Here is a 27,550-nt window from a genome sequence, read left to right as displayed (position 1 = left end):
TTGCCAATGCCCTCTTAGGGCATTGTACCTGAAGGAGGAGGAGGACTAAATTAGGCCGATATTCTCTAGAATTTAGAAGAATGAGAGGTGATCAAATAATCTTTGAAGGGTAAATGTTGGGGAGTCTAGAACAGTGGCTTTCAAACGTTATGTCTGTGGACCACCTACCTGTTGTACCCCACCTGTTTTTGTTTGTCACCACAAAAAACCTAATCAGAGTTATCAGCTGCTTTTTGAAGAGACACCAATGAGGTAATGTCTGGTTCCAAGCTTCAGTCATATGTCGGGCTCCATGTTCAGCCAGTTCCTCCTCTTTGTTTTCAGGCCTATAAGTGTTGAAAGTCCAATCTGGCGGTTGTTTGTTGCTGTTGATGGCATCAGGTGCTTCAGAGCTGCGTCGGTGAGTCCAGGATACTCGGGCCATCTGCAGAGCCATAAGTCAATCAGTTGTTTCTCACCGAATACCAGTTTCAGTGATTTGCATTTTGGACCAGCCTGCAGACCATTGGTCTGGAATATGACAGACTCAGAATAAGAGGTTATACATTTAGAGCTGAGATGAGGAGAAATTTATTCTCTCAAAAGATCATGAATCTTTGGAAATGCACAAGAACACCTAGATACCTCTGTGCTGCACTTTTTTGGAGTCTCTCTCCATTTAAATAATAGTTTGCCTATTGATTTTTCCCACCAAAGTGCATGATCTCACACTTCCCTACATTAAACTCCATCTGCCAAGTTTTTGCCCATTCGCTCAACCTGTCTTTATCCCCTTGCAGATTCCTTATGTCCTCATCATAACATACCCTCCCACCTATTTTTGTATTGTCAGCAAATTTGGATACATTACACTCTGCCCCCTCCTCCAAGTCATTAGTATAGATAGTAAATAATTGAGGCCCTAGGACTGATCCTTGTGGCACTCCACTAGTTACGTCTTTCCAACCTGAAAAAGACCCATTAATCCCGACTCTCTGTCTTTCTGTGTGTTAACCAATCCTCAATTCATGCAAATACATTACCCCCAATGCCGTGAGCTCCTATCTTGTGCAATAACCTTTTATGTGGCACCCTAGCGAATGCCTTCTGGAAATCCAAATACACTACATCTACCAGTTCCCCTTTCTATCAACTCTGCTTATTACATCCTCAAAGAACTCGAGCAAATTTGTCAAACATGATTTTCCTTTCACAAAACCATGTTGACTCTGTTTGATTGCTTTAAGCTTTTCTAAATATTCTGCTATTTCTTCCTTAATAATGGACTCTAGCACTTTCCCAAAGACAGATCTTAGGCTGACTGGCCTATAGTTTCCTGCTTTTTGTCTCCCTCCCTTCTTGAACAGGGGCGTCACATTAACGGTTTTCAATCCCCTGGGACCCTCCCGGAATCCAGTGAGTTCTGGAATATTTTGACCAATGCCTCCACTATTGCTGCAGCCACTTCCTTTAAAACCCTTGGATGCAGGCCATCAGGTCCTTGTGACTTATCTGCCTTTAGTTCCATTAGTTTGTCAAATACTTTGTCCCTTGTGATAGCGACTGTTACAAAATCTTTCCTCCCATCAGTTCCTTGCTTATCTGACATCTTTGGGAAGTTTATAGTGTCCCTCACCATGAAGGCTGATGCAAAATATTGGTTTAAATTATGTCATTTCCCTGCTCCCCATTATCATTTCTCCAGTTGCATTCTCCAAGGGTCCCGCACTCACTTTAGGCGTTCTCTTTCTTTTGATATACCCGAAGAAGCTCTTGCTGTTTGTTTTTATATTTCTTGCCAATTTACTTTCATAATCAATTTTCTCCCTTTTTATTAGTTTTTTAGTCATCCACTGCTGGCTCCTAAAAAATCCCCAATCCCCTGGCCTACCACTAGTTTTCGCCGCTTTGTGTACCTTAGTTTTTGATTAGTTACTCTCCTTGACCTCCATTGTTAACCATGCGTGGTTCATCCTTCTCATCAAGTCCTCCTTTTTGACTGGGATAAATTTTTGCTGAGCGTTATGAAATATCTGCTTAAATGTCTGCCACTGCTCGTCCACTGACCTTCCGCTTAGTCTATTTTCCCAGCCTGCTTTAGACAACTCTTTTTCATGCCTCTGTAATTGCCCTTATTTAAGTTGAGGACACTGATTTGAGATCCGAGCTGCTCACCCTCAAACTGAATTTGAAATTTTACCATGTTGTGATCACTACCCCCTAGATGATCCTTAACTATGAGATCTCTTATTAATCCTACCTCATTACGCATTACTAGGTCTAAAATAACCTGTTCCCGGTAGGTTCTGCAATGAATTGCACTAAGAAACAATCCCTGATGCACTCTACAAATTCATCTTCCATGTTACCCCTGCCAATCTGATTTGTCCAGTCAATATGCAGATTAAAATCACCCATGACAATTGTAATGCCCTTCTTACACACCTCAATTATTTCCCGATTTATACTTTGTCCTACAGTGAGGCAACTCTTCAGGGGCCAATAGACAACTCCCACCCATGACTTCTTCCCCTTGCTATTCCTTATTTTTATCCAAACTGATTCTACATCATGATCGATGGTACCTATATCACTACTCATCACCGCACTGATACCTTCCTTTATTAACAAAGCTACCCCACCATCGAATACCCTTGAATATTGAGTTCCCAGTCTTAGTCACCCTGCAACCACGTCTCTGTAATAGCTATCAAGTCATATCCATATATTTCTATTTGTGCTGTCAACTCCTTTATCTTGTTACAAACGCTGCTTGCATTCAGATGAAGAGCCTTAAGCTTCGACTTTTTTCCATTATTGCTCATTCTGGTTCTAATTTCTGCTGCACTCTTCTGCTTATATTTTCTGCCCCTTCCTGTCACACTTTGATTATCGTTCGCCTCTTCACTACCCTGCACCTCGGCTCTCTCTCGTTTCGTTTTGATTTTTTAAACTTCCCTTCAATTGAACCTCCCCCCCCCCCACTAATTAGTTTAAAGTCCTATCTACAACCCTAGTTATATGATTCGCCAGGACAAGGTTCCAGCATGGTTCAAATGAAGCTCCTTCCCCAGTACTCCCACACCAATCTTTGAGCCATGCGCTTCTCCAACCTTATCTACCCTACGCCAATTTGCACATGGCTCAGGTAGTAATCCGGAGAACCTTTGTGGTTCTGCTTTTTATTTTAGCCCCAAGCTGCTCCTAGTCCCTCGGCAGAACCTCTTTCCTAGTCCTACCAATGTCGTTGGTACCTAGGTGGACCATGACAACTGGATGCTTCCCCTCCCACTCCAAGTTCTTCTCCAGCCCAGAATAGATGTTCTTAACCTTGGCACCAGGTAGACAACACAGCCTTCGGGATTCTCTGTCTTTGCTGCAGAGAACAGTATCTGTTCCCTTAACTATGCTATCCCCTATTGCCACTACATTTCTCTTTGCTCCCCACACTTGAATGGTACTCTGTACCATGGTGCTGTGGTCAATTCACTCATGCTCCCTGCGGTCTGTGCCCTCGTCCACACAGGAAGCAAGAATCTCATACCGATTGGGCAAGGGCACCGGCTGAGGCTCCTCCAAAGCTAAATTCTGGATCCCCATTCCTGCCTCACTCGCAGCCACACCCTCCTGTCCCTGACCACGGACCAAATTTGATGTAATTAATCTAAGGGGTGTGACTGCCTCCTGAAACAGTGTCCAGGTAATTCTCCCCCTCCCTGATGTGTTGCAGTGTCCGCAGCTCTGACTCCAGCTCATCAACTCTGAGCCGAAGTACCTTGAGCCACCAGCACTTGCTGCAGATGTGGTCACCGTGGATCACACCTGCTCACTACCACCCACATACTACAGCTGCAACACATCGCCTGCCCAGCCGGCTCTATTCCTATTTAATTAATTTGGATGTTAAATATTTTCAAAGTGAATTTGTTAACTGTATTCTTCAGCTGTAATAATGTCCCCTGATTTAAACCACTTGGCTAATCAAAAGAGACAGGGAAGAGATACCCACCAATCACCTACCTGTTTTCCTTTGATGTCACACTCTGGCTCTGACAGGTAGAAACAGGTTAAAGGGGCTCTTTGCCTTAGGTTTTATCTCCCGCCGCAGCAGCCCTTCTCATGCAGGTCCACTCTCCATGTGCTCCCGGCTCTCCTCTCGCTGTTTTAAACTGTGAAAGTGCAGGCTCTCCTCTGGCTGTTTTAAACTGTGAAAATCCTGGCTCTCCTCTCACTGTTTTAAACTGTGAAAATCCCAGCTCTCCTCTCGTTTTAAACTGTGAAACTCACAGCACTCATCTCGCTGTTTTAAACTGAAAATTCCAGCTCTCCTCTTGTTGTTTTAAACTGTGAAAATCACAGCACTCATCTCGCTGTTTTAAACTGTGAAAATCACAGCTCTCCTCTCACTGTTTTAAACTGTGAAAATCCCAGCTCTCCTCTCGTTTTAAACTGTGAAACTCACAGCACTCATCTCGCTGTTTTAAACTGAAAATTCCAGCTCTCCTCTTGTTGTTTTAAACTGTGAAAATCACAGCACTCATCTCGCTGTTTTAAACTGTGAAAATCACAGCTCTCCTCTCACTGTTTTAAACTGTGAAAATCCCAGCTCTCCTCTCGCTGTTTTAAACTGTGAAGGAATCACATTGCTGTTAACTTTCCAGAGAGTCAATGTTTACCTTTCCTCTCAGCAAAAACGGACAGGAGTCAGTTAAAATAAAACGGCCTGACTTATCATCCCATTTCTGCTGAAATCCCACTGGCCCCCATTTAACTGAACACTGCAGTTCAGTGTCTGAGACACTTGCTGGAAGCCTCATAAATGTCTAAAAATCAGGGTTGCATTACATCAACTGAACTTTAATCCAGCCTGAATGTGGAAGCTGCAGCAGCTTTCCTGACAGGTTGCCGATTGTTGGGAAGAAAAAGAGACCCTCCATGTCAAATGAGGCCAGGTGGAAAATCATGACCTTCCCTACTTGGGACTCTCGCACAAGACCCTCCCAAAACTCCTCCTCTTACCTGCTTGACAACAAGTCTTCCTCTGGTGCTGGTCAATGTTGAGACAAACCTTAATGTTTTACATTGAATGCAGGCTCATTGGCTCGAAAAACAGACAATCATTTGATTAATACTCTTTATTGATAAAATCAATACAAACCCAACATAAGCAGTGCTCATTCCATCAGTACTGGCGTATAATCACAAGTAAACAACTCATTGAGATTTTGCAAACTGATTCCTCAGACCACACATGGAGCCCTATGCAAACTCTTTTTAGGGTTCCTACAGTTTACTGGTGCATTCCATCATTATACTGTATGATGCATATGGTTTAAGGTAGACTTAGTATTCAAAGTTAAAATCTAAGTATGTACAGTGAATGTGAGAGTACACCTAGGGTCATGAGAGTCGCCTCCACAATCTTGCACAGTTCAACTTTGTTTATTGTTCGCTGGGCACTCCAAATTCTTGAATGGTCAGGCTGGTCCTGCAAGTCTATACTCTCATATCTTAAGATATTGTTCCACTCCTTCCCATCACCACTTCTCAGACAATGTAGTAACTGGCCACCACCTTCTTTCTCACAGTTTCACAGGTTATTCCCAAGTAATTTAATTTGATCTAGTTAACCCTATAATTACACTATCTAGCAATTAATATTCTACCTTGCTAATATCTCACCTTGCTTACAATTACTAACAGCCAGTAGCTTTGGGCTAGCCTAACCTCAAATGTAAGCATGTAAATGCATTTTGCATTCATCCCACTTGAAAGTAGTTGGGAGTTAAAATCCTTGCCTGGATGAAATAAAACTACTGCTTCCAAAGGCCTTGTAGATTATCCGGCTATGTGTGAAATATGTTCTGAAGAAGATATTTAAACTCTTGTAAACTTATTCCATCTTTATTAGCTTCAATTTTTTTATTCATTCATGGGATGTGGGCACTGCTGGCAAGGCCAACATTTATTGTCCATTTGTACCATCAGCTTGCCATTACTGTTTCTGTATAAAATTCTTGTTTATAAATAAACTTGACTTTTGGAATTGACGAAAGAACAGAATGGATACTGCTTATGTCTCAGGTGCAAATACCTTTTTAAAGCCTAATTATTGTGGAACGCCATAGCATATAAATTCAGGGTGGTAGAGATTTTTGCAGCCACTGGCAGAGCTGCTTAAGGTGGGAGCAGGTTGCAGGTCAGGCTCCAACATGGGCAGAACTTATCGATGGTCACCCTGGTAAGGTGCAGCCTCTAAAATCCTGCTCCTGAATTGACTTGAGTTCAGTATGCCTTGATCTGCATATTTTAGGATGGGGATATTGGTACTGGTATACAGCTAGTCTCAGTGACGTTGACCATGAAGCTATCATCGATTGTTGTGAAAACCCATCTGATTCACTAATGTCCTTGAGGGAAAAACATCTGCTATCCTTGCTTGGTCTGACTCAGGCCCAAAACAATGTGGTTGACTCTTAACCGCCCTCTGAAATGGCCAAGCAAGCCACATAATTCAAGGGCAATTAGGGATGGACAACAAATGCTGGCCTTGCCCACATCCCATCAAAGAATAAAGAAGGTGGGTGCCATTTACCTGCTGTGGTGCCTATTTAACCTGCTTCATCATGGATAATTCCCAATGGGAAATCCATAGTAACATCTTTTAAATAGGTTAGAGTACTAAAATGGAAGTGGAAAGGACACAATGAAATAATCGTGGCAAAAAGACAGAAAGGGTAGAGGAAAACTGCTCAAAATTAATGTTTTTCATTTATTTCTGCCTTTTTTACTGGGCCTAGCAATACTGTTCACCAGTTTTCAACAGGTGTGAGAAGGTGATTGTTGAAAATGGGGGTATTATTTCAGCAAGTCATTACTAACTTATTTAAAAGTGCCTTTGTATTGGGGCACCCACTTCACACCGCGGGCATCACCTCCAACAGAAAATACCATCGTCATAAAAAACAGGCAGGGATACAACGAAACAGATCTTTACTTTCACCCATGGAATTAAGAGGAAATTCTGACTTTGATCTGCTCACTGTGAACACAAGTTAAAAATGCTGGGATAAATCCTGAACCATAACAGTTATATTCTTAATCAGAGGTGTTATTTCTGTCTTCAGACCAGTTCCACGCAAACAATTTTTATGCGGTGAGTTCAGTTAAACCTGTCCAGCTAGTGGTCCCCTATCGAGCCTCCTCTCATAATCAGTGAAGTCGGTCCTGGACTTCACAGGGTGCTCCTGAGGACAAAGTACTACAATTTCTTGAAACAGCCTCCCCAGTAAGACATGATAGAGGTTTAGGAAGTCTCGGCAGTTATTTATTTGAAATGGACCTGATAATGTGCCTCTGGCCCCATATAAATGAGATTGGTGAGCCTGCAGACACGAGCCAGGCGTGCCCAGGCAGCTCACTCAGCACAGGATTGGAATTTCAGGCCTCTGTATTCTTGGCAGTGACCCTCGTAAGTCCTTAAAGGGGAAAGGAAGGCGCTCAGGAGGGGATGTGAATAGGAGTGAGGAGATTGGAACCAGTGGGAACAGGAGTACTCTGGCACCACGCACCTTCACATTCAAGAAAATATTTCTTTAAAATCCTACCTTTCTGGTGGTGGAATGCAGAGGCCCCTTTTAAGGAACTCTGGTTGGCTACATGTAGACCTGGTTTTTCTGATCGCACGTAGGCTGGCACCAGCTGCCTCAGAGCAACCCAATCTTGCAGTGCACACCTCAAACAGGCATTAGGCCTGCTATCTGCATATATAAAGAGTCTAATACCTGTTTTAGGAGTGGCTCTGGATGCCTTTTTTATGTCAACTTCAACATGGCAGTTGCGGCCTGGAATGAATGCACACTTCCTGCCTGTTATATTGACTGGTTAGTGCCTCAAAACAGACACATTAAATTTTTGGGACACAATTTGTACGGAAGGATGAGGTCATTGGGGCAATGTCTGTATTTATACTTGAAGAGTAGACTATGGAATAAAAGCATGGTTTCTGGATCGTAAGGAATAAGATCTATTTCTGGTAAATGCTATGAAATGATCAAGACAGAGATAACGGAGGATACTGTGACATCAAGAAGGTTTGTGCTAGAAAGATTACTCCCATCACAGTCATTAGCCTGGACATGCAGCTCTAGGGAAGAAACAGTCATAGTAACAAGCCTGCAACCAGAGTACTTCTACAAACACTGGAATAGTAGAATTCTTGTTTTCCTAAAGCTGTACAAAAATGTTAAGCTAGGTCTAAATTACAACAGAGCAGCAGAATCGGGTAACAAGACCTTCCAAAGATCTGCCAACTGTTTGCCAATATCTGGATTACTGTTCCGTCTTATATTTTAAACAGGAATTTCCCTGGATTTTTGTCTTATCAGATACAAATTCATCGTGCAGCTAATTTGTTGAATCAAAGATGGATCCATCAGAATGACAGCTTAAAAGAAATGAATAAACTACACATTCACTACTTCTTATCCTTGATTCTTCAAGCCAGCAGCCCTTGTAGACAGGAATGCTTCACTTGCAAGCAAGCTGGGACTTCTCCTTTAAATCTCACGGATCAGAATTTTCACACTTAGAAATTGAGACCATTTGGTGAAGGGTCAGTAGAATTCTAATGTCATAATTTCCACTGTATGTTTAGCTACATGTTCCCAATTCAACGATGACTCTGAAAGGATTCATATTCCATTCTGCCAAGTTCAGAATTTGCTTCCAATTGCTGATGTTTATTCAGGCATGCTGTGGATTCTGTATTGTGTTAGAAAGGGGCAGTTCACAGTAGCCTCATCTTCCCAGGTAGAGTCATCGCTCACGCAGCAGGAAAAAGAAGACTGCTTTGAGGAAATGTCCACAGGTACAGACGACAGAGACAAGCCAATGATCCCGGATGCTGGGATCGTTGTTAACCACAGACTTTGTAATGTCAGCCTAGGATCAGAACAGATGAGAATTATTAAGCATCACCTGATTGGAGCTGCTGAATTCTATTTGAAATTATTTTATTCTCTGTCACGTTACTCAGGTTAGAAATAAAAAGACACCATTGTGCTTAAGCATCAGATAACAACACCATTCAAATGATGTATAGAATACGTGCAGGATGAGTACGGGGAATTGCACATGCTTACACATCTACTGAGCTTGACACCGTAGTTCCGTGTTAACACTGAACAACAGCTTGCATTTAGATAGTATCTTTAATATAATGAAATGCCCCAAGGTGCTTCGAGGAAGATCATCATACAAAATTTGACACTGAGCTATATATATTAGCAAAGATGCCTAAAGGCTTGCAGAAGTCGTAGGTTTTGAGGAGGAGAGAGAGCTAGAGATGTTAGGGATGGAATTCCAGAGTTTAGGACCTAGGAAGTTGAGGGTATGGCTGCAATGGTGGAGTGATTAAAATTGGGGATGCTCAAGAGGTCAGAATTGGAGAAGCACAGAGATCTCAGTGGGTTGTAGGGCTGCAGGGTGTTATAGAGATGAGGAGCAGCTAGGTCATGGGGGATTTGAAAACAAGGATGGGAATTTTTTAATTGAGGCATTGCCAGACCAGAATACAGTATAGGTCAGTGAGCACGCTAAGTGAACAGAACTTGGTGCTTGTTAAGTTACGGACAGCAAAATTTTAGATCATCTCAAGTTTATAGAGGATGCAAGAGGCTGGTCGTGAGAACATTGGAATAGTCGGGTCTGAACTTAAAGTCAGGAATGAGGGCTTCAGCAGCAGATCAGCTGAGGCAGGCATGGAGTAATGAGATCAATGTGCAAACCAGATATCCCAGAAACCCTGAACAATTAGTTTGTACAAGTACTCCTACATTCCCAGATTCTTTGCAATGCTGCCTGCACTGCACAGCTGAGTTCCTTTATACCAAAGGATTTCTTTGCAGTGTCAGATCAATCTATACTCCCAGGTGGTAATGACCATACTTTTCTCTGGCTGTTAAACACAAAAGTAGATAAGGGCAAGACCAGTAGAAAACGTTAACTGACAAAACATCTCTATTTCCACACATTTTATGGTGTGTTAAATGGGAGAGTGCTGAACAAAAATAGAAAAGGTACTCCATTTCAGACCCAGCATTAGGCAACAGAACAAGGAGTTAAGAATTGTACTTGCCCCCTCAAAAATTTCTTCCAGCTCTTTCATCCTGAAAGCAATAACTGTATTTGTTTTATTGAAACAAATGGTAAAAACTTGTATTCACTAGCATCTTTAATATAGGAAAACATCCCAAGGCGTTTCACAGGAGCATTATCAGACAAAAGATGATGCTATTAGGATGAGTGAACAAAATTTTCATAAGATCAGGGGAGGAGTAGGCCATTCGGTCCATCGAACCTGCTCTGTCATTCAAAAAGCTCATGGCTGATTATCACCTTAACTCCACTTTCCTCTCCCCCATAACCCTTGACTACCTTGTCAATCAAAAATCTATCTAACTCAGTCTTAAATTTATTCAGTGATCCAGCCTCCACTGCTCATTGTGGAAGAGAATCCCAAAGACTCAAACCCTCTGAGAGAAGAAACTCTTCCTCAATTCCGTCTTAAATGGGAGACCCCTTTCTTGGATATTGGTGTTACACTTGTGGTTTTCCAATCCACTGGGACCATTTCAAAATCTAGGGAATTTTGGAAGATTACAACCAATACGCACATGGGGCTGAATTTTATGCTGATCGGGCGGGCGTGCGCACACCCAACTCCATAGGACCTGAAATCGCACAACATGATGTCGGACGAGCGTCCCGACATCATCCTGCACTTGTGTGACATTTTGGTCGGCGGGCATGCGGAAAAGTTGGAAGTGCGCCCACCGACAATTAAGAGGGCAATTAAGCCCATTAATGGCGCAATTGTCTGCCATTTTACGTAGCCCGTCCAACCTTACAGCTGGCGGACGGGCGAATTGGTCAGGCGGCCTTTACATTTTTCATGAGACCTCATCCAGGGGCAGGATGAGGTTTCCGTTATTAAATAAAATAAAAATAGAAATCTGTGGGCAGCATTTTTATAATGTATATGTTCAGGTGCCTATTTGTGATGCTTGGACATTTTTTTCCTGATTTTAAAAACTTTATTTCCTGAGTTTTGGGTCTTCAGCTCTGAGGCAGCTCTCTGCCTTCAGGGAGCTTTCTGTCAGCGCTCGCCCTCTTTCCGCCCCTACCCTGGCAGTGCTGAGCTTTGCAGTGCACGCTTCATGCTGGCTGGCCGTTAATTGGCCAGCCAGCGTGAAATCGCGGTCAGGGGCAGTCGCAGTTGGCAGTCCGTTTCCCAACCGGTCCTGGGCCCACTGATTGCAGCCGCCCACTGAGCTGAAAATTCAGGCCACTATCTCTGCCACCACTTCTCTTAAGACCCTAGGACGCAGGCCATCAGATCCAGGTGCCTCATCAGTCTTTAGTCCCATTAGTTTTCCCAGTACTTTTTCCCTAGTGATCGTGAGTGTTTTAAGTTCCTCTCTCCCTTTTAGAACCATAAAACCATAGAAAAGTTACAGCACAGAAGGAGGCTATTCAGCCCATCTTGTCCATGCCAGCCCAGGGACACCCAGGTGCCCTTTCTAATCCCACCTTCCTCCTCCTGGCCCATAGCCCTGCAGTTTACAGTACTTAAGGTGTAGATCCAGGTACTTTTTAGAAGAGTTTAGAGTTTCTGCCTCTACCACCAACTTGGGCAGCGAATACCAGACTCCCACTACCCTCTGCGTAAAAAAATTCTTCCTCATGTCCCCCCTACACCTTCTGCCACTTATCTTGAATCTATGTCCCCTGGTTCTAGAATTTTCCACCAAGGGAAACAATTTTATCCTGTCCGCTCTATCCTCCTCATAATTTTGTACACCTCAATCAAGTCACCTCTCAGCCTTCTTTGTTCTAAGGAAAATAACCCCAACCTAGACAATCTCTCCTCGTAGCTACACTTTTCTAACCCTGGCAACATTCTTGTAAACCTCCTCTGCACTCTCTACAGGAAGGACGTAATAGCTTTGGAATGTGGTGACCAGAACTGCACACAATACTCCAGTTGTGGCCTCACCAGTGTTTTATACAATTCATTTAACATTTATATCCTTACTTTTATATTCTATACCTCTGCCAATGAAGGAAAGCATTCCATATGCCTTCTTTACAACCTTGTCTACTTGAACTGTTGCCTTCAGGGACCTGTGTACTTGTACACCAAGATCTCTCACTTCATCTACCCCTCTTAGTATATTCCCATTTGTTGTGTAATCCCTGTAACTATTTGACCTCCCTAAATGTATGATCTCACACTTCTCTATGTTAAAATCCATCTGCCACTTTACCGCCCACTCCACCAACGCATCTATATCGTTTTGGAGATTATGGCTATCCTCTACACTATCCACTACTCGGCCAATCTTTGTGTCATCTGCAAATTTCCCAATCATGCCCCCCATGTTCACGTCCAAATTGTTAATATATAACCCAAGCAGCAAGGGTTCCAACACCGAGCCCTGTGGAACACTACCTGAGACAACTTTCTATTCGCAAGGGCATCCATAGACCATTACCCTTTGTTTCCTGTTACAAAGCCAACCTTTTATCCAGTTTGCCACATTACCCTGAATCCCATGGGCTTTTACTTTCCTGACCAATCTGCCATGTGGGACCTTGTCAAATGCCTTGCTAAAATCCATGTACACAACATCCACTGCACTACCTTCATCAACTCTTGTCGCTTCCTCAAAGAATTCAATCAAATTTGTGAGGCAAGACCTTCCTCTAACAAATCCATGCTGACCATCCCTGACTAGTCCATGCCTTTCCACATGACAGTTAATCCTATCTTTCGGGATTGATTCTACTAATTTGCTCACCACTGATGTAAGACTAACTGGCCTATAATTGTTTGGCATTTCCTTTGATCCCTTTTTAAACAATGGAACTATGTTTGCATTTCTCCAGTCCTCCAGTACCTCCCCTGTATCTAGTGAAGATTGGAAAATCATCCTCGGAGCATCTGCTGTCTCCTCCCTGACTTCCTTCAGCAGCCTCGGAAACAATCCATCTGGCCCTGGTGACTCATCAACTTTCAAGGATTTCAACCCTTCAAGTACTTCCTCTCTCTTTATGACTATCCCGTCCAATATCTCGCAGTGCTCCTCCTGGCCTACTATATCTACATCCTCCCTTTCCTTTATAAACACGGAGACAAAATATTCATTCAAAACCCTTCCCACAGCCTCTGCATCTACACACAAGTTTCCTATCTCTGATAGGTCCTACTTTTTCCTTAACTAACCTTTTAGCATTAATGTATTGGTAAAACATCTTTGGGTTTTCTTTAACTTTACTTGCTAATCTTTTTTCTTGCCCTCTCTTTGATTTCCTTATTTCCTTTTTTACTTTGTTTCTGCATTTCCTATATTTGTCTAGGCTATCTGCAGTGCTTAGTTCTTTATGCCTATCGTACGCTTTCTTTTTCTGTTTGATCTTCCCCTATATTCCTCTAGACAACCAGGGGGGGTCTAGATTTGACAGTACCACTCTTATTTTTGTAGGGGACATGTCTGCTTTGTACAATTAGGATCTCGCTTTTTAGTGCTTCCCACTGATTTTCCACTGTTTTATCCTCCAGCAGTGCTGTCCAGTCCACCTCAGCCAAGTCCCTTCTCATTTCTGCAAAATTTGCCTTCCCCCAGTTCAAGACTTTTACTCCTGCCTTATCTCTGTCCTTTTCCATGGTAATGCTAAATCTAACTGAATTGTGATCACTGTCCCCGATATGGTCGTCAACTGTCACTTCACTCACTTGCCCTTCTTCCTTCCCCAAGACTAGGTCCAGAATTGCATCTCCTCTCATTGGGTTTGTCACTAATTGGTTGAAAAAATTTTCCTGGACACACTGCATGAATTTTTCTCCCTCAATGCCCCTTATATTGTGTGAATCCCTGTTGATATTAGGATAGTTGAAGTCTCCTACTATTATTGCCCTCTTGTTCTTACAAGCAGAAATTTGTCTACATATTTGTTCTTCTATCTCCCTTTCACTATTTGGGGGTCTGTAGTATACTCCCAGTAGTGTGACTGCCCCTTTTTAATTTCTAAGCTCAATCCATAAAGCCTCGTTTGTTGACCCATTTAGTATATCATCCCTTCTGACAACTGGAATTGATTCTTTAACCATTAGTGCTACCACCCTCCCTCCTTTTTTATCTCATACTCTATCGTGTCTGAAGACTCTATAACCAGGGATATTAAGCTGCCAGTTTTGTCCCTTCTTTAGCCAGGTCTCCATTATAGCAATGACATCCTGCTGCCATGTGTCTACCTGTGCCCTTAACTCATCTACCTTGTTTGTAATACTCCTTGCATTGAAGTATAAACAGGTTAACCCTGTCAATTTCCCTTGCTGGACACTTTGTAAACTTTGCTTCTCCTGTGACTCCATGTCTATCACAACGTCCCTAGCTAATGTTCTACCTCCATTTTTCTGATCTGAATCTGACCTATCTGATCCTACTCCTGGGATTCCATCCCCCTGCCACACTAGTTTAAATACTCCCCGTCAGAACTAGCAAAAGCCCCCACAAGGACACTGGTCCCAGCTCTGCCTGGGTGCAGCCCGTCCGGTTTGTACAGGTCTCACCTTCCCCAGAACCGGTCCCAGTGCCTCAAGAATCTGAATCCCTCCCGGCTACACCATCTCTCCAGCCATGTGTTCATTTGGTCTATCCTCTTATTCCTACTTTCGTTAGCACGTGGAAACTCTTTCGAGTTACCAACCGTCACAGATTGCAACTCTTTCGAGTACAATCACAGTTCTTGGTTTCCGGGAGTGGGACATGAACCCACAACCCTCTGATTCAAAGGCGAGGGTGCTATGAACTGAGCCACAGCGTGGAACTGCGAGTAATCCTGAGATTACTACATTTGAGGTCCTGCATTTTAATTTATCTCCTAACTTCCTGTACTGAGGTTGCAGGTCCTCATCCCTTAGTTTACCTATGTCGTTGGTACCAATGTGTACCACGACCACTGGCTGCCTACCTTCCCTCTCCAGAATGTCCTGCAGCCGCTCCGTGACATCCTGGACCCTTGCACCTGGGAGGCAACATACCATCTTTGATTCACATTTGTGGCCACAGAAGCATCTGCCTGTGCCCCTAACTATTGGTCTCTGCTTTTCTATTATTCTTGGGTTGCATTTTGCATCTCTACTGTGAAGACAGATACAAAATATTTGTTCAAATCTCTGCCATTTCTTTGTTTCCCTCTAAGGGGCCAATGCTCACTGTTGCTACTCTTTTCCTTTTTATATATTTGAAGCTCTTACTCTCTGTTTTATATTTCTTGTTAGTTTTTCTCTCATACTCCAATTTCACCCTTTATTTTTGTTAAGTCATCCTTTGCTGGTTTCTAAAATGTTCCCAATTGTTTGCCAATCTTTGCAAGCATTGTACGTCTTTTCTTTCAATTTGATACCATCCATAACTTCAAAGAGTTAAAGAAGTAGATTTTAAGGAGGGTCTTAAAGGAGGAGAGAGGGGTGAAGATGTTTAGGGAGGGAATTCCAGTGTTTAGGGATAAAATGAATGACTGTGAATGATGGGGTGAAGGGAGGCAAGCCCTCAGAAAAATGCAGAATCCTTGGAGGCTTGAAGGAGGTTACGGAGATAGGGAGGGGTAAGGCCACAGAGGGATTTGAACATTGAAGGAAGGATGAAAATTTTTAAATTTCACAATAAAAAAATCACTTATCCTTCATGTATGAGCAGGTATTGTTTCAGAACTTGAATCCTTATCCAACGTTGGAAGGCAGGGAAAACAGTTACTCAGAGTGAGAACCCTGCTTGATTTTTCCTCTCTAATTCCAGGGGCATTGAAGCAATCTTTAAGCCCCTAACAGTGCTCTAACAGCACCAGTGATAAAACTGGGATCTTTCTGAGCTGAAGACTTGATCACTTGACAAGTAATCATTGCATTCTTCTTCTTGAGTTCACTGCCTGAAGGGAGGTCCGACCCACAGTGCAGAGATCTCCACCACAGATTGGGCAAGGAGGCAGGTCCCAAATCCACCCCAGCCAGAACAGGGATCGGACTCTGTGCTGTTGGCACCAATCTGATCCATACCAGCCATCCAGCCAACTGAATCAACCAGCCTCCCCAGCCCTCAAGGAGTCCAAGTTGTTGTAGCAACATACACTTTTACATGCATGTTGTAGCCTGGAGATATGGATAGTGATGATAGAGGCTCCAATTTATTTCCATCATGCGGTTGACCAGGAATCTCTCCCACTCTTACCACCTGCCATTGGCATGTGTTGGAAGGATTTACAAGTTGATATGAAACCTGTTTTGCCGTGTTATGAGCACAGCTTCCTTGGCCATCAAGTTCTGGAGTGGGACTTCAATCTGGAGTTTCTGACTTAGAGGCAGGGATGCTGCCCACTGCGTCACAAGACCTCCAATCATTGCATTAGCTGATATTTATTAGGGTGAAAATCCTTATTCGATGTGTTGATGGGGCCAATATTATTATAAATATTAAAAGATTGTCTCTTACCCATCCGCCTCGCCTCCTAAGCCATGTCACCAGTGTTTTCCGGACAAACTCTCCTAAGCAATCGACTATCGTGTGTACCATGGCATGCTGCCCCTGCTTCACACAGTCAATGGCTAGTCCTCCAGCTACAGCATACAAGGCCACCACCTTCCCCCAGGTTATACCTACACAACAAAAATACAGGAATGTTCAGCATATAGGACCATGAAGATGCACAAGACAATTCAACATATAGAACCCTGATATTTTTTTGAAGATTGATATCTACACACATTATTTCCCTTTATGTGTGAAGATATAGAATCCTAGAATTGTACAGGAGACCATTCTGCCCTTTATGCCTGCATTGGCTCACTGAAAGAGGTTTCACTATTTCCTTGTCCCTCTTCCCATAGTTTTTTCAACTAAACATGGAAGGCTCTGTGCAAAGCCATCAAGTAAATCAATGGTTGCGAACCCATTCAGTGCATTGACAAACTTCTAGGGATCTTTGCAAATACCCACACCCTACCTGCATTCCTCTACAAATACCCAACACCCTCCCTGCATTCCTCTACAAATACCCATACACTCCCTGCATTCCTCTACAAATACCCACACCCTCCCTGCATTCCTCTACAAATACCCACACACTCCCTGCATTCCCCTACAAATACCCACACCCTCCCTGCATTCCTCTACAAATACCCACACACTCCCTGCATTCCTCTACAAATACCCACACCCTCCCTGCATTCCTCTACAAATACCCACACCCTCCCTGCATTCCTCTACAAATACCCACACACTCCCTGCATTCCTCTACAAATACCTACACACTCCCTGCATTCCTCTACAAATACCCACACCCTCCCTGCATTCCTCTACAAATACCCACACCCTCCCTGCATTCCTCTACAAATACCCACACCCTCCCTGCATTCCCCTACAAATACCCACACCCTCCCTGCATTCCCCTACAAATACCCACACCCTCCCTGCATTCCTCTAAAATACCTACACCCTCCCTGCATTCCCCCTACAAATACCCACACCCTCCCTGCATTCCTCTACAAATACCCACACACTCCCTGCATTCCTCTACAAGTACCCATACCCTCCCTGCATTCCTCTACAAATACCGACACCCTCCCTGCATTCCTCTACAAATACCGACACCCTCCCTGCATTCCTCTACAAATACCCACACCCTCCCTGCATTCCTCTACAAGTACCCATACCCTCCCTGCATTCCCGTACAAATACCCATACACTCCCTGCATTCCTCTACAAATACCCACACCCTCCCTGCATTCCTCTACAAGTACCCATACCCTCCCTGCATTCCTCTACAAATACCCACACCCTCCCTGCATTCCTCTACAAATACCCATACACTCCCTGCATTCCCCTACAAATACCCACACCCTCCCTGCATTCCTCTACAAATACCCACACCCTCCCTGCATTCCTCTACAAATACCCACACCCTCCCTGCATTCCTCTACAAATACCCACACTCTCCCTGCATTCCCCTACAAATACCCACACCCTCCCTGCATTCCTCTACAAATACCCACACCCTCCCTGCATTCCTCTACAAATACCCACACCCTCCCTGCATTCCCCTACAAATACCGACACCCTCCCTGCATTCCCCTACAAATACCCACACCCTCCCTGCATTCCTCTACAACTACCCACACCCTCCCTGCATTCCTCTACAAATACCCACACACTCCCTGCATTCCTCTACAAATACCCACACCCTCCCTGCATTCCTCTACAAATACCCACACCCTCCCTGCATTCCTCTACAACTACCCACACCCTCCCTGCATTCCTCTACAAATACCCACACTCTCCCTGCATTCCTCTACAAATACCCACACCCTCCCTGCATTCCTCTACAAATACCCACACCCTCCCTGCATTCCTCTACAAATACCCACACCCTCCCTGCATTCCTCTACAAATACCCACACCCTCCCTGCATTCCCCTACAAATACCCACACCCTCCCTGCATTCCTCTACAAATACCCACACCCTCCCTGCATTCCTCTACAAATACCCACACCCTCCCTGCATTCCTCTACAAATACCCACACCCTCCCTGCATTCCTCTACAAATACCCACACCCTCCCTGCATTCCTCTACAAATACCCACACTCTCCCTGCATTCCTCTACAAATACCCACACCCTCCCTGCATTCCTCTACAAATACCCACACCCTCCCTGCATTCCCCTACAAATACCCACACCCTCCCTGCATTCCCCTACAAATGCCCACACCCTCCCTGCATTCCTCTACAAATACCCACACCCTCCCTGCATTCCCCTACAAATACCCGCCCCCTCCCTGCATTCCTCTACAAATACCCACACACTCCCTGCATTCCCCTACAAATACCCGCCCCCTCCCTGCATTCCTCTACAAATACCCACACTCCCTGCATTCCCCTACAAATACCCACACCCTCCCTGCATTCCTCTACAAATACCCACACACTCCCTGCATTCCCCTACAAATACCTACACCCTCCCTGCCTTCCCCTACAAATACCCACACCCTCCCTGCATTCCCCTACAAATACCTACACCCTCCCTGCATTCCTCTACAAATACCCACACACTCCCTGCATTCCTCTACAAATACCCACACCATTCCCTGCATTCCCCTACAAATACCCACACCCTCCCTGCATTCCCCTACAAATACCCACACCCTCCCTGCATTCCTCTACAAATACCCACACCCTCCCTGCATTCCCCTACAAATACCTACATCCCCCTGAGAATCCCCTAAAAGTGCATCCACTTCTGGTCACCAGATGTTAGGAAGGATGAGGAGGTCCTCGAGGGTGCGAAGAGGGGGTTTACTAGAATGGTTTCAAGGATGAGGGAACTTCGCTACATGTTTAGGTTTGAGAACCTGGGATTGTTCTTTTTGGACCAAAGGAGATTGAGGGGAGATTTGACAGAGGTGTACAAGATTTATGACAGGTTTAGATAAGAAGAAATGCCGTTCACAATTGCTAATGGTACAACAACTAGGGGACACAAATGGAAGGTTTTAGGCAAGAAATATGGGGCGGGGTGGGGAGGCGTTGTTGGGGTGGGTGCAGGAATGTGAAGAAGAACTTTTTAATGCAGTGAATGTTAACTGCCTTGGACTCACTCTCTACAAGGGGTAATGGAAGCGGAGATGGTCACAATTTGAAAAAGAAATCGAAAATTGAGGGAAATAAACTTGCAGGGCTTTGGGAATAGAGTGGGAGAATGGACCTGACTGGATGTTTCTACAGCAATAGACTTGATAGGTCAAATGTCTTCCTCTTTGTGTCATAATGACTCTATGGGCAGAAATTTCCCCCCATCAGGGGAGTTGTGAGGGGGCGGGTGAACCCGATCCTGATCAGCGCCACCAATCAGCGTCACACCGCCATTTTATGTGGGTGGGCCAATTAAGGCCCGCCCAGTGTGACGTGCAGCCAAAAGCACTGAGCGGGCAGTGGGGAATTCCCTGAGTAGGGGCCAGCGCTCTTTCGCGCATGCGTGCGGAGGAGCGCAGTAATCTCCCTGAGGCACAGAGGTGCTCCCACCTGTGGATGAGGTTTCATGAGAAATGTGAAGGCCCCCTGGGCTCTTCGCCTGCCCATCAACCTTAATGTTGGACGGGCAGCATTCTTAACAATTTTAATTACTTTCTTAATGGCCTTAATATGCCTTTGACAGTTTGGCAGCACCGAACTGACATTCTAAATGACATTGGGACGCACGCCTGACGTCACTGTGCATCATTTTACATGTCGGCGAGCGGGCCCCACCCCCGCTCGCCGACCCAAAAATGCTTCCCTATGACTTGGCTTAGCTTCACAGCGGCTTTCTGTTTAACTTGGTAATGAGTGTGGTACTGAGCTGATTTTAAACTTGGGATTGAAGGAGCAATTTTTACACTGAGGTGATGCTGCAGCATTTGGATTTGTGTGCACATTAAAGGTGCTGTGTGCATGTTTCAAACCTTTGAATTGCTGTTTAATTGAAACCTTTCAAAAAGCAGAAGAGCTTCACTGAGTGAAGGGAGGGTGACATTGTTCCCCTGTGGGAAGTCTTGGCTTGAATGAGAAAGTTCTCACTGATTGCATGGATGGAGCCAAACCCTGAACCATCTGGATGGGAAACATGCCTGAGATTCCTGGCTAGCTCTCTGTAGTCCACAGACAGTCAGAAATAAATACTTAGGAAGTCATTCAGTTTGTTCCTTATACTCGGTCTGTTTGTATAAGGGGCACTTATTTCAACCATGCACCCTAACCTGTCCTTCTGGTCTAATGTGTCTCCTATTTCTCTCCGCTGGTTTAATAACTTTACATATTTTAGTTTTTCTTTTATTTGTGGTGCCTAAAGTAAAATTTCTGATTGTTTCTCTGCTCTCTTCCCTTTTGTTTGCTTTTGAACAATTATCTATACAACCTTTCCCACCTGAGATATCCCCCCACCTCCACTTACTAGTTTAAAGTCTTTGTGGCCGCCCTATTTACTCTTTCCACTCGGACACTGGCTCTAGCCTATTTCAGATGGAGTCTGTCCCAATGCTACTGTTCCTTCCTTTTCCAGTACTGGTGCCAGTGTCCCATGAAATGGAACCCCTCTTTCTCACACCACTCCTTCAGCCATAAATTGCTTGTCTCTGCAATAATCGCAAGGGGCTTGGATAATAATCCAGAATGATCACCCTTGAGATCCTGTTCTTCAATTCAGCTCCTAGCTCCCTGTGTTCTCAAAACAGGACCTCTTGTCTACTATTTCCTATGTTATTCATTCCAACAAGGGTCGCAATGATTGGATCCACCCTTCTCTCTCCCCCAGTATCCTTTCAAGCTTTACTCAGCGAGTGGTGGGAATATTAGCTCACTACCATATGGAGCGGATGAAAGAAAAAAGACTTGCATTTATATAGCACTTTTCAAGACCACTAGACATCTCAAAGCGCTTTACAGACAATTAAGTATTATTTGAAGGTAGTCACAGTTGTAATGTAGGAAACACAACAGCTAATTAGCACTCGGCAAAATCCCACAGCAATGTATAAATGACCAGCCTTTTTTTTTTGGTGATGTTGATTAAGGGATAAATATTGGCTAGGATACCAGGGATAACTCCCCTGCTCTTCTTTGAAATAGTGCCATGGGATCTTTTACTCCCACCCAAGCAGGTAGATGGGGCCTCAGTTTAATATCTCATCCGAAAGATTGCACATTGCTCTCTCAGCACTGCACTGGAGTGTCAGCCTTGGTTTCTGTGCTCAAACCCTGGAGTGGGGCTTGAAGATGGAATCTTATGATTCAGATACGAGTGTGCTACCAACTGAGCCATGGCTGACACTAACAAGGAGGTGAATAGTTTAGATGCATTTAAGGGGAAGCTAGATAAACACATGAGGAAAAAAGGAATAGAGGGATATGATGATATGGTGAGATGGAATAAGGTGGGAGGAGGCTTGTGTGCAGCAGAAGCATCAGCATAGACCAGTTGGGCCAAATTGCCTGTTTCTGTAAATATATGTAATTCTATGAACTCAGATTCTGCAATGCAACTACGGTGATCTCAGCACAGGAGTACTAAATTGGGTACTGAGGGAGCGAAGGGACACAGGGATAGTGTGGAAAGGTAGAATTAAGGTGGATGATCAGCTATCATCTTGCTGAATGGTGGAACAATCCCGAAGGGCCAAATGGCCTACTCCACCTCCTAATTCTCATGTTCTTATGTTCTTACAGGAGGTGTTCACAAATAATGTGAACCCACAGGACTCTGGGCTTGCACTAGATGCACTCAAACCACAAACAGAGAGAAATAAACAGCCAAAACTTTAATTTCAGCTTTTAAAAATTGCACTTATTGCAAATTAAATGTTGTTGGCAGGTCATGGTCTTGTACATCGCGGTCAGCTTTCTCCTCATCCTCTTTTGCTCCAAGGAGAAGAACACCAGCTTACAGTGTATTAGTGTGCTTTATGTGTGTTAGTGTGTTAATAGTGTGTCACAGTGTATTATAAGATCACAGAATCATAGCATCATCACAACACAGGAGGCCATTCAGCCTATCGTGTCCATGCCAGCTGCGTACAATGGCAACACAGCTAGTCTCACTCCCCCACCCTTGCCTCGTGGCCCTACAAATCTTCTCTTCAGATATTATCTAATTTCCTTTTGAAAACCACGATTGAATCTGCCACCACCACACTTTCTGGCAGAAACATATGTGGAGGAAATGTTCCATTCCTCAAATGCAGCAAAATTATAAACACAAGGGCGCCAAGGGTTGCAAACTCTAGTTGGACATAATCCTGGAGATTTCATCACATGACCTCCCACCCCCACACTCCCGCCACTGGTCACCCAACATGTCCATCCCCATGATGCCCTGCCTACTCACACTAATTAGACATGAACAACCTCTTTGTTATCTGATTGGATGATTCTTGACTATCAGTCAAACAGCCTTTTGTCGTATCTCCAATAGTTTTATATCTAATAAGCAAAAACATTAAACGAAAACAAAAATAATTACACAATTTCTTTTAATGCCACTGTGATTTTTCTCCTGCATTGGCTCATGACAGTGTCCTAGAGATTAATCTTCAACTCCAGGTCCTGAAGGGTTGGCAACCCTTTATGGGGAGGTAGTGACGTAGTGGTATTGTCACTGGACTGGTAATCCAGAGTCCCACGGTAATGCTTTGGGGACCTGGATTCAAATCCCACCACAGCAGATGGTGGAATTTGAATTCAATAAATATCTGGAATTAAAAGTCTAATGATGACCATGAAACCATTGTCTATTGTCGTAAAAATCCATCTGGTTCACTAATGTGGAAGGCAGATTTCCTTCCCTAAAGGACACCAGTTAACCAGATGGTTTTTTATGACAATCAATGATAGTTTCATGGTCACCATTATGGAGACTAGCTTTCAATTCCAGATTTATTAACAATTCAAATTCCATCAGCTTCCATGGTGGGATTTTAACCCATGTCCCCAAAGCATTAGCCTGGGTCTCTAGATTACTAGTCCAGTGATATTACTACTACACCACCATGTCCCCTATAGCTTGACATCAGTAGTAGGAAAATGTTAGAATCCATTATAAAGGATGTAATAACTGGGCATTTAGAAAAGAATGGTAAAATTGGGCAGAGTCTACATGACTTTATGAAAGGAAAATCATGTTTGACAAACTTATTGAGATTTTTTGAGGATATTACGTGTAGCATTGATAAAGGAGAACCAGCAGATGTGGTGTATTTGGATTTTCAGAAGGTTTTTGATAAGTTCCCACAGGAGGTTAGTAAATAAAATTACAACGCATGGGATTGGGGGAAAATATACTAGTATGGACTGAGAATTCGTTAACAGACAGAAAGCAGAGAGTAGGAATAAACAGATCATTCTCAGGGTGGCAGGCTGTTAATCGTGGGGTACCACAAGGATCAGTGCTAGGTCCACAGCTGTTCACAATCTGTATAAATGATTTGGATGTGGGGATCAATGGAAATATTTCCAAATTTGCTGATGACATCAAACTGGGTGGGAATGAAAGTTGTGAGGAGGATGCAAGGAGACTTCAAGAGGACTTGGACAGGCTAAGTGAATGGGCTAGAACATGACAGATGGAATATAATGTGAATAAGTGTGAAGTTATTCACTTTGGTAAAAAAACAGAAAGGCCGAATATTTCTTAAATGGTGAGAGGTTGGGAAGTGCTTTGTAACATAGTTTTCTTTAAGCTGGACATGCTGGACTTCTGCAGTGTTGAGTACTCTTAAGTACCCAAAGGGACCTGGGTATCCTTGTTCATGAGTCACTAAAATTTAGCAATCAGGTGCAGCAAGCAATTAGGAAGGTGAATGGTATGTTGGCCTTCATCACAAGGGGATTTGAGTACAGGAGTAAAGATTTCTTGCTGCAGTTGTTTTGAGCCTTGGCGAGACCTGTATTGTGTACTGTCCTGGTCCCCTTATCTAAGGGGGGATATACTTACCATAGAGGGAGTGCAATGGGATTGTCTTCTGAAGAGAGACTGGGGAGACTGGGTCTGTATTCCCTTGAGTTTCGAATAATGAGGAGTGACCTCATTGAAACTTACAAAGTTCTTACAGGGCGTGGCAGGGTGGATGTAGATAAGATGTTTTCCCTGGCTGGTGAATCTAAAGCCTCAGGATAAGGGGCAGGCCGTTTAAGACCGAGATGAGGAGGAATTTCTTCACTCAGAGGATGGTGAATCTTTGGAATTCTCTACCCCAGAGGGCTGTGGAAACCCAGCCATTGAGCATGTTCAAAACAGAAATCGATACATTTCTGGAGACTAATGACATCAAGGGATATGGAGATAGCGTGGGAAAACAGTGTTGAAGTAGATAATCAGCCATATCTAACTGAATGGCAGAGCAGGCTCGACAGGCAGAATGGCCTACTTCTGTTCCTATGTTCCAATGATCCAGGACATCACTGCAGGAATTCCTCAGGGTAGTGCCCTAGGTCCAACCATCTTTAGCTGCTTCATCAATGACCTCCCTCCAACATTAGGTCAGAAGCTGTGATGTTTGCTGATGATTGCACAATGTTCAGCACCATTCACGACTTCGTCAGATACTAAAGCAGTCCATGTCCAAATGTAGCAAGACCTGGACAATATCCAGACTTGGGCTGACCATTAGCTAGTAACATTCACGCCACACAAGTGCCAGACAATGACCATCTCCAACAAGAGAATCTAACCATCTGCCCTTGTCATTTAATGGCATTACCATTGCTGAATCCCCCACCATCAACATTCTGGGGGTGACTGCACTGGACCGGCCATATAAATACTTTGGCTACAAGAGCAGGTCAGAGTATGGGAATTCTGAGGCAAGTAACTTGCCTCCTGAGTCCTGAAAGCCTGTCCATCATCTACAAGGCACAAGTCAGGAATGTGATGGAATACTCTCCACTTGCCTAGATAAGTGCAGCTCCAACAACACGCAAGAACATGATACAGCACTTTACTCAATTGTCATCCCATCCACCAACTTAAACATTAACAGCCTTCATCACTGATACACAGTGGCAGCAGCATTAAAGATGCATTGCAACCATTCAAAAATACTCTTTCAACAGCATCTTCCAAACCCACAACCGCTACCATCTTGAAGGACAAGGGCAACAGATGCATGGGAGCACCACCACCTGCAAGTTCCCCTCCAAACCACACACCATCCTGACTTGGAAATATATCGCTGTTCCTTCGTTGCCACTGGGTCAAAATCCTGGAACTCCCTTCCTAATAGCACTTGGGTGTACCTACACTACATGGACTGCAACGGTTAGAACCATAGAAAAGATATGGTGCGGAAAGAAGCCATTCAGCCCATCGTGTCTGCGCCTGCCAAAAAGAGAAAAAAGAAACTAGCCGCTCATTTTAATCCCACTTTCCAGCACCTGGTCCATAGCCTTGCAGGTTACAGCACTTCAGAGGCAGATCCAGGTACCTTTTAAATGAGTTGAGAGTTTCAGCCTCAACCAGCAACATAGGCAGTGAATTCCAGACGCCCACCACCCTCTGGGTGAAAAAGGTTTACCTCATGTCCCCTCTAATCCTTCTATCAATCACCATAAATCTATACACCCTGGTAATTGACCCCTTAGCTAGGGGAAACAAGTCTTTCCTGTCCACCCTATCTAGCCCCCTCATAATTTTGTACACCTCAATTAGGCCACCCCTTAGCCTCCTCAGGAAAACAACCCTAGCCTATCCAATCTCTCCTCCTTGCTACAATTTTCAAGCCCTGGCAACATTATTGTAAATCAAAGAAGGAGGTTCAAGAAGAAGGCTCACCACCACCTTCTTATGGGCAATTAGGGTTGGGCAACAAAGGTCAGCCATGTCAGTGACGCCCACATCCATTGAAAGAATAAAAAAATTCTACAAGTTGTAATAGTCTTGCGACATAATGACCTTTCAACGCCCTACCCAGCATTGTTTAAAGAGCTAGCCAAGGTACAAACTTCAGTGAAATGTAAGCAACATAAAGAAACTCTTTTATTGAGCAATACTTGCCATTGTAATACAATGCGCTGGTTGAAATCCAGCTCTCAGTGATGAATAATTATGAAGTCTCAAACTTCATTAATTGGATGAACAATTACTCTATGGCATGAAGGAACTCAAGAAAGAGAAAACATGAATAATCCCTGGCTCTCTATCTAGTCTATCTAAAATAAACTTCTAAATGACACACTCAAAGTCAATTTCTGTTCAGTTTGATGGGAACTCCAAACTCACTGGAAAATTCATATGTGACCAGAGAACACTGTCATTGCATGCACCGTACTATATCAAGTAGGCAATTTTCATAGTCATAGAATGTTACAGCAGAGAAGGCCATTGAGCCCTTTGTGCCAGTGCAAGCTCTCCAAAAGAGATATCCACTTATTCTCATCCCCAGTATGTGCCAATGGCATTTCTGCCTCAACTATCAATGCAAACATCAGACCCACACATCATTTGAGGCAGAGGTGGCCACAGAACATGGCCACTAGTGGGCTAAGCAGATAAAGCAACTGTTTGAATGAGTATTTAGATGCTGTGGAAATTACTGTGTAACATAGGAATACGAGGAAGCCAATCAACTGCTCTAGCCTGTTCCGCCACTCAATTCGATCATGATTGATCTGTATCTTAACTCCATTTACCCAACTTGGTTCCATACCTCTTAATCCTCTTACCAAACAAAAATCTATCAATATCTGTTTTGAAATTTTCAATCGACTCCCAGCATCAACCAGTTTTTGGGCTGGAAAGTTTCAGATTTCCACTAGCTATTGTGTGATGAAGACATAAACAGGCAAGTCTCTACTGTAATTAAAAACAGAAAATGCTGGAAAAAAACTCAGCAGGTGTGGCAGCATCTTTGGAGAGATAAACAGAATTAACATTACAATTCTATATGACTTCTTCATGGCATTTTCTGTTTTTATTTCAGATTTCCAGTG

The 27,550-nt window shown here is 43.8% G+C and overlaps 2 protein-coding genes across 2 annotated transcripts in view; one reads left to right on the top strand and one right to left on the bottom strand.

Annotated features, from left to right (window-relative positions):
* thap4 (THAP domain containing 4) overlaps window positions 1-27,550 on the top strand; it is a 76,216-nt gene that overhangs the window by 40,360 nt on the left and 8,306 nt on the right. The gene's annotated exons all lie outside the window — the stretch shown is intronic.
* The window catches only part of boka (BCL2 family apoptosis regulator BOK a), a 42,327-nt gene continuing 19,876 nt past the window's right edge, over window positions 5,100-27,550 (bottom strand). The window contains exons 4-5 of the mRNA XM_078563505.1: window positions 16,533-16,696; window positions 5,100-8,922 (exon numbers count right to left, since the gene is read on the bottom strand). Of these exons, the coding sequence (XP_078419631.1) occupies window positions 8,797-8,922; window positions 16,533-16,696 (290 nt within the window). The 3' untranslated portion in view covers window positions 5,100-8,796. The remainder of the gene's footprint in view (window positions 8,923-16,532; window positions 16,697-27,550) is intronic.

The sequence above is a fragment of the Cetorhinus maximus genome, chromosome 19, assembly GCF_964194155.1.
Source record: "Cetorhinus maximus chromosome 19, sCetMax3.hap1.1, whole genome shotgun sequence".
Taxonomy (NCBI): Eukaryota; Metazoa; Chordata; class Chondrichthyes; order Lamniformes; family Cetorhinidae; genus Cetorhinus; species Cetorhinus maximus.
The sequence above is the reverse complement of the archived record's forward strand: the minus strand, read 5'-3'. Positions and strand labels throughout refer to the sequence as shown.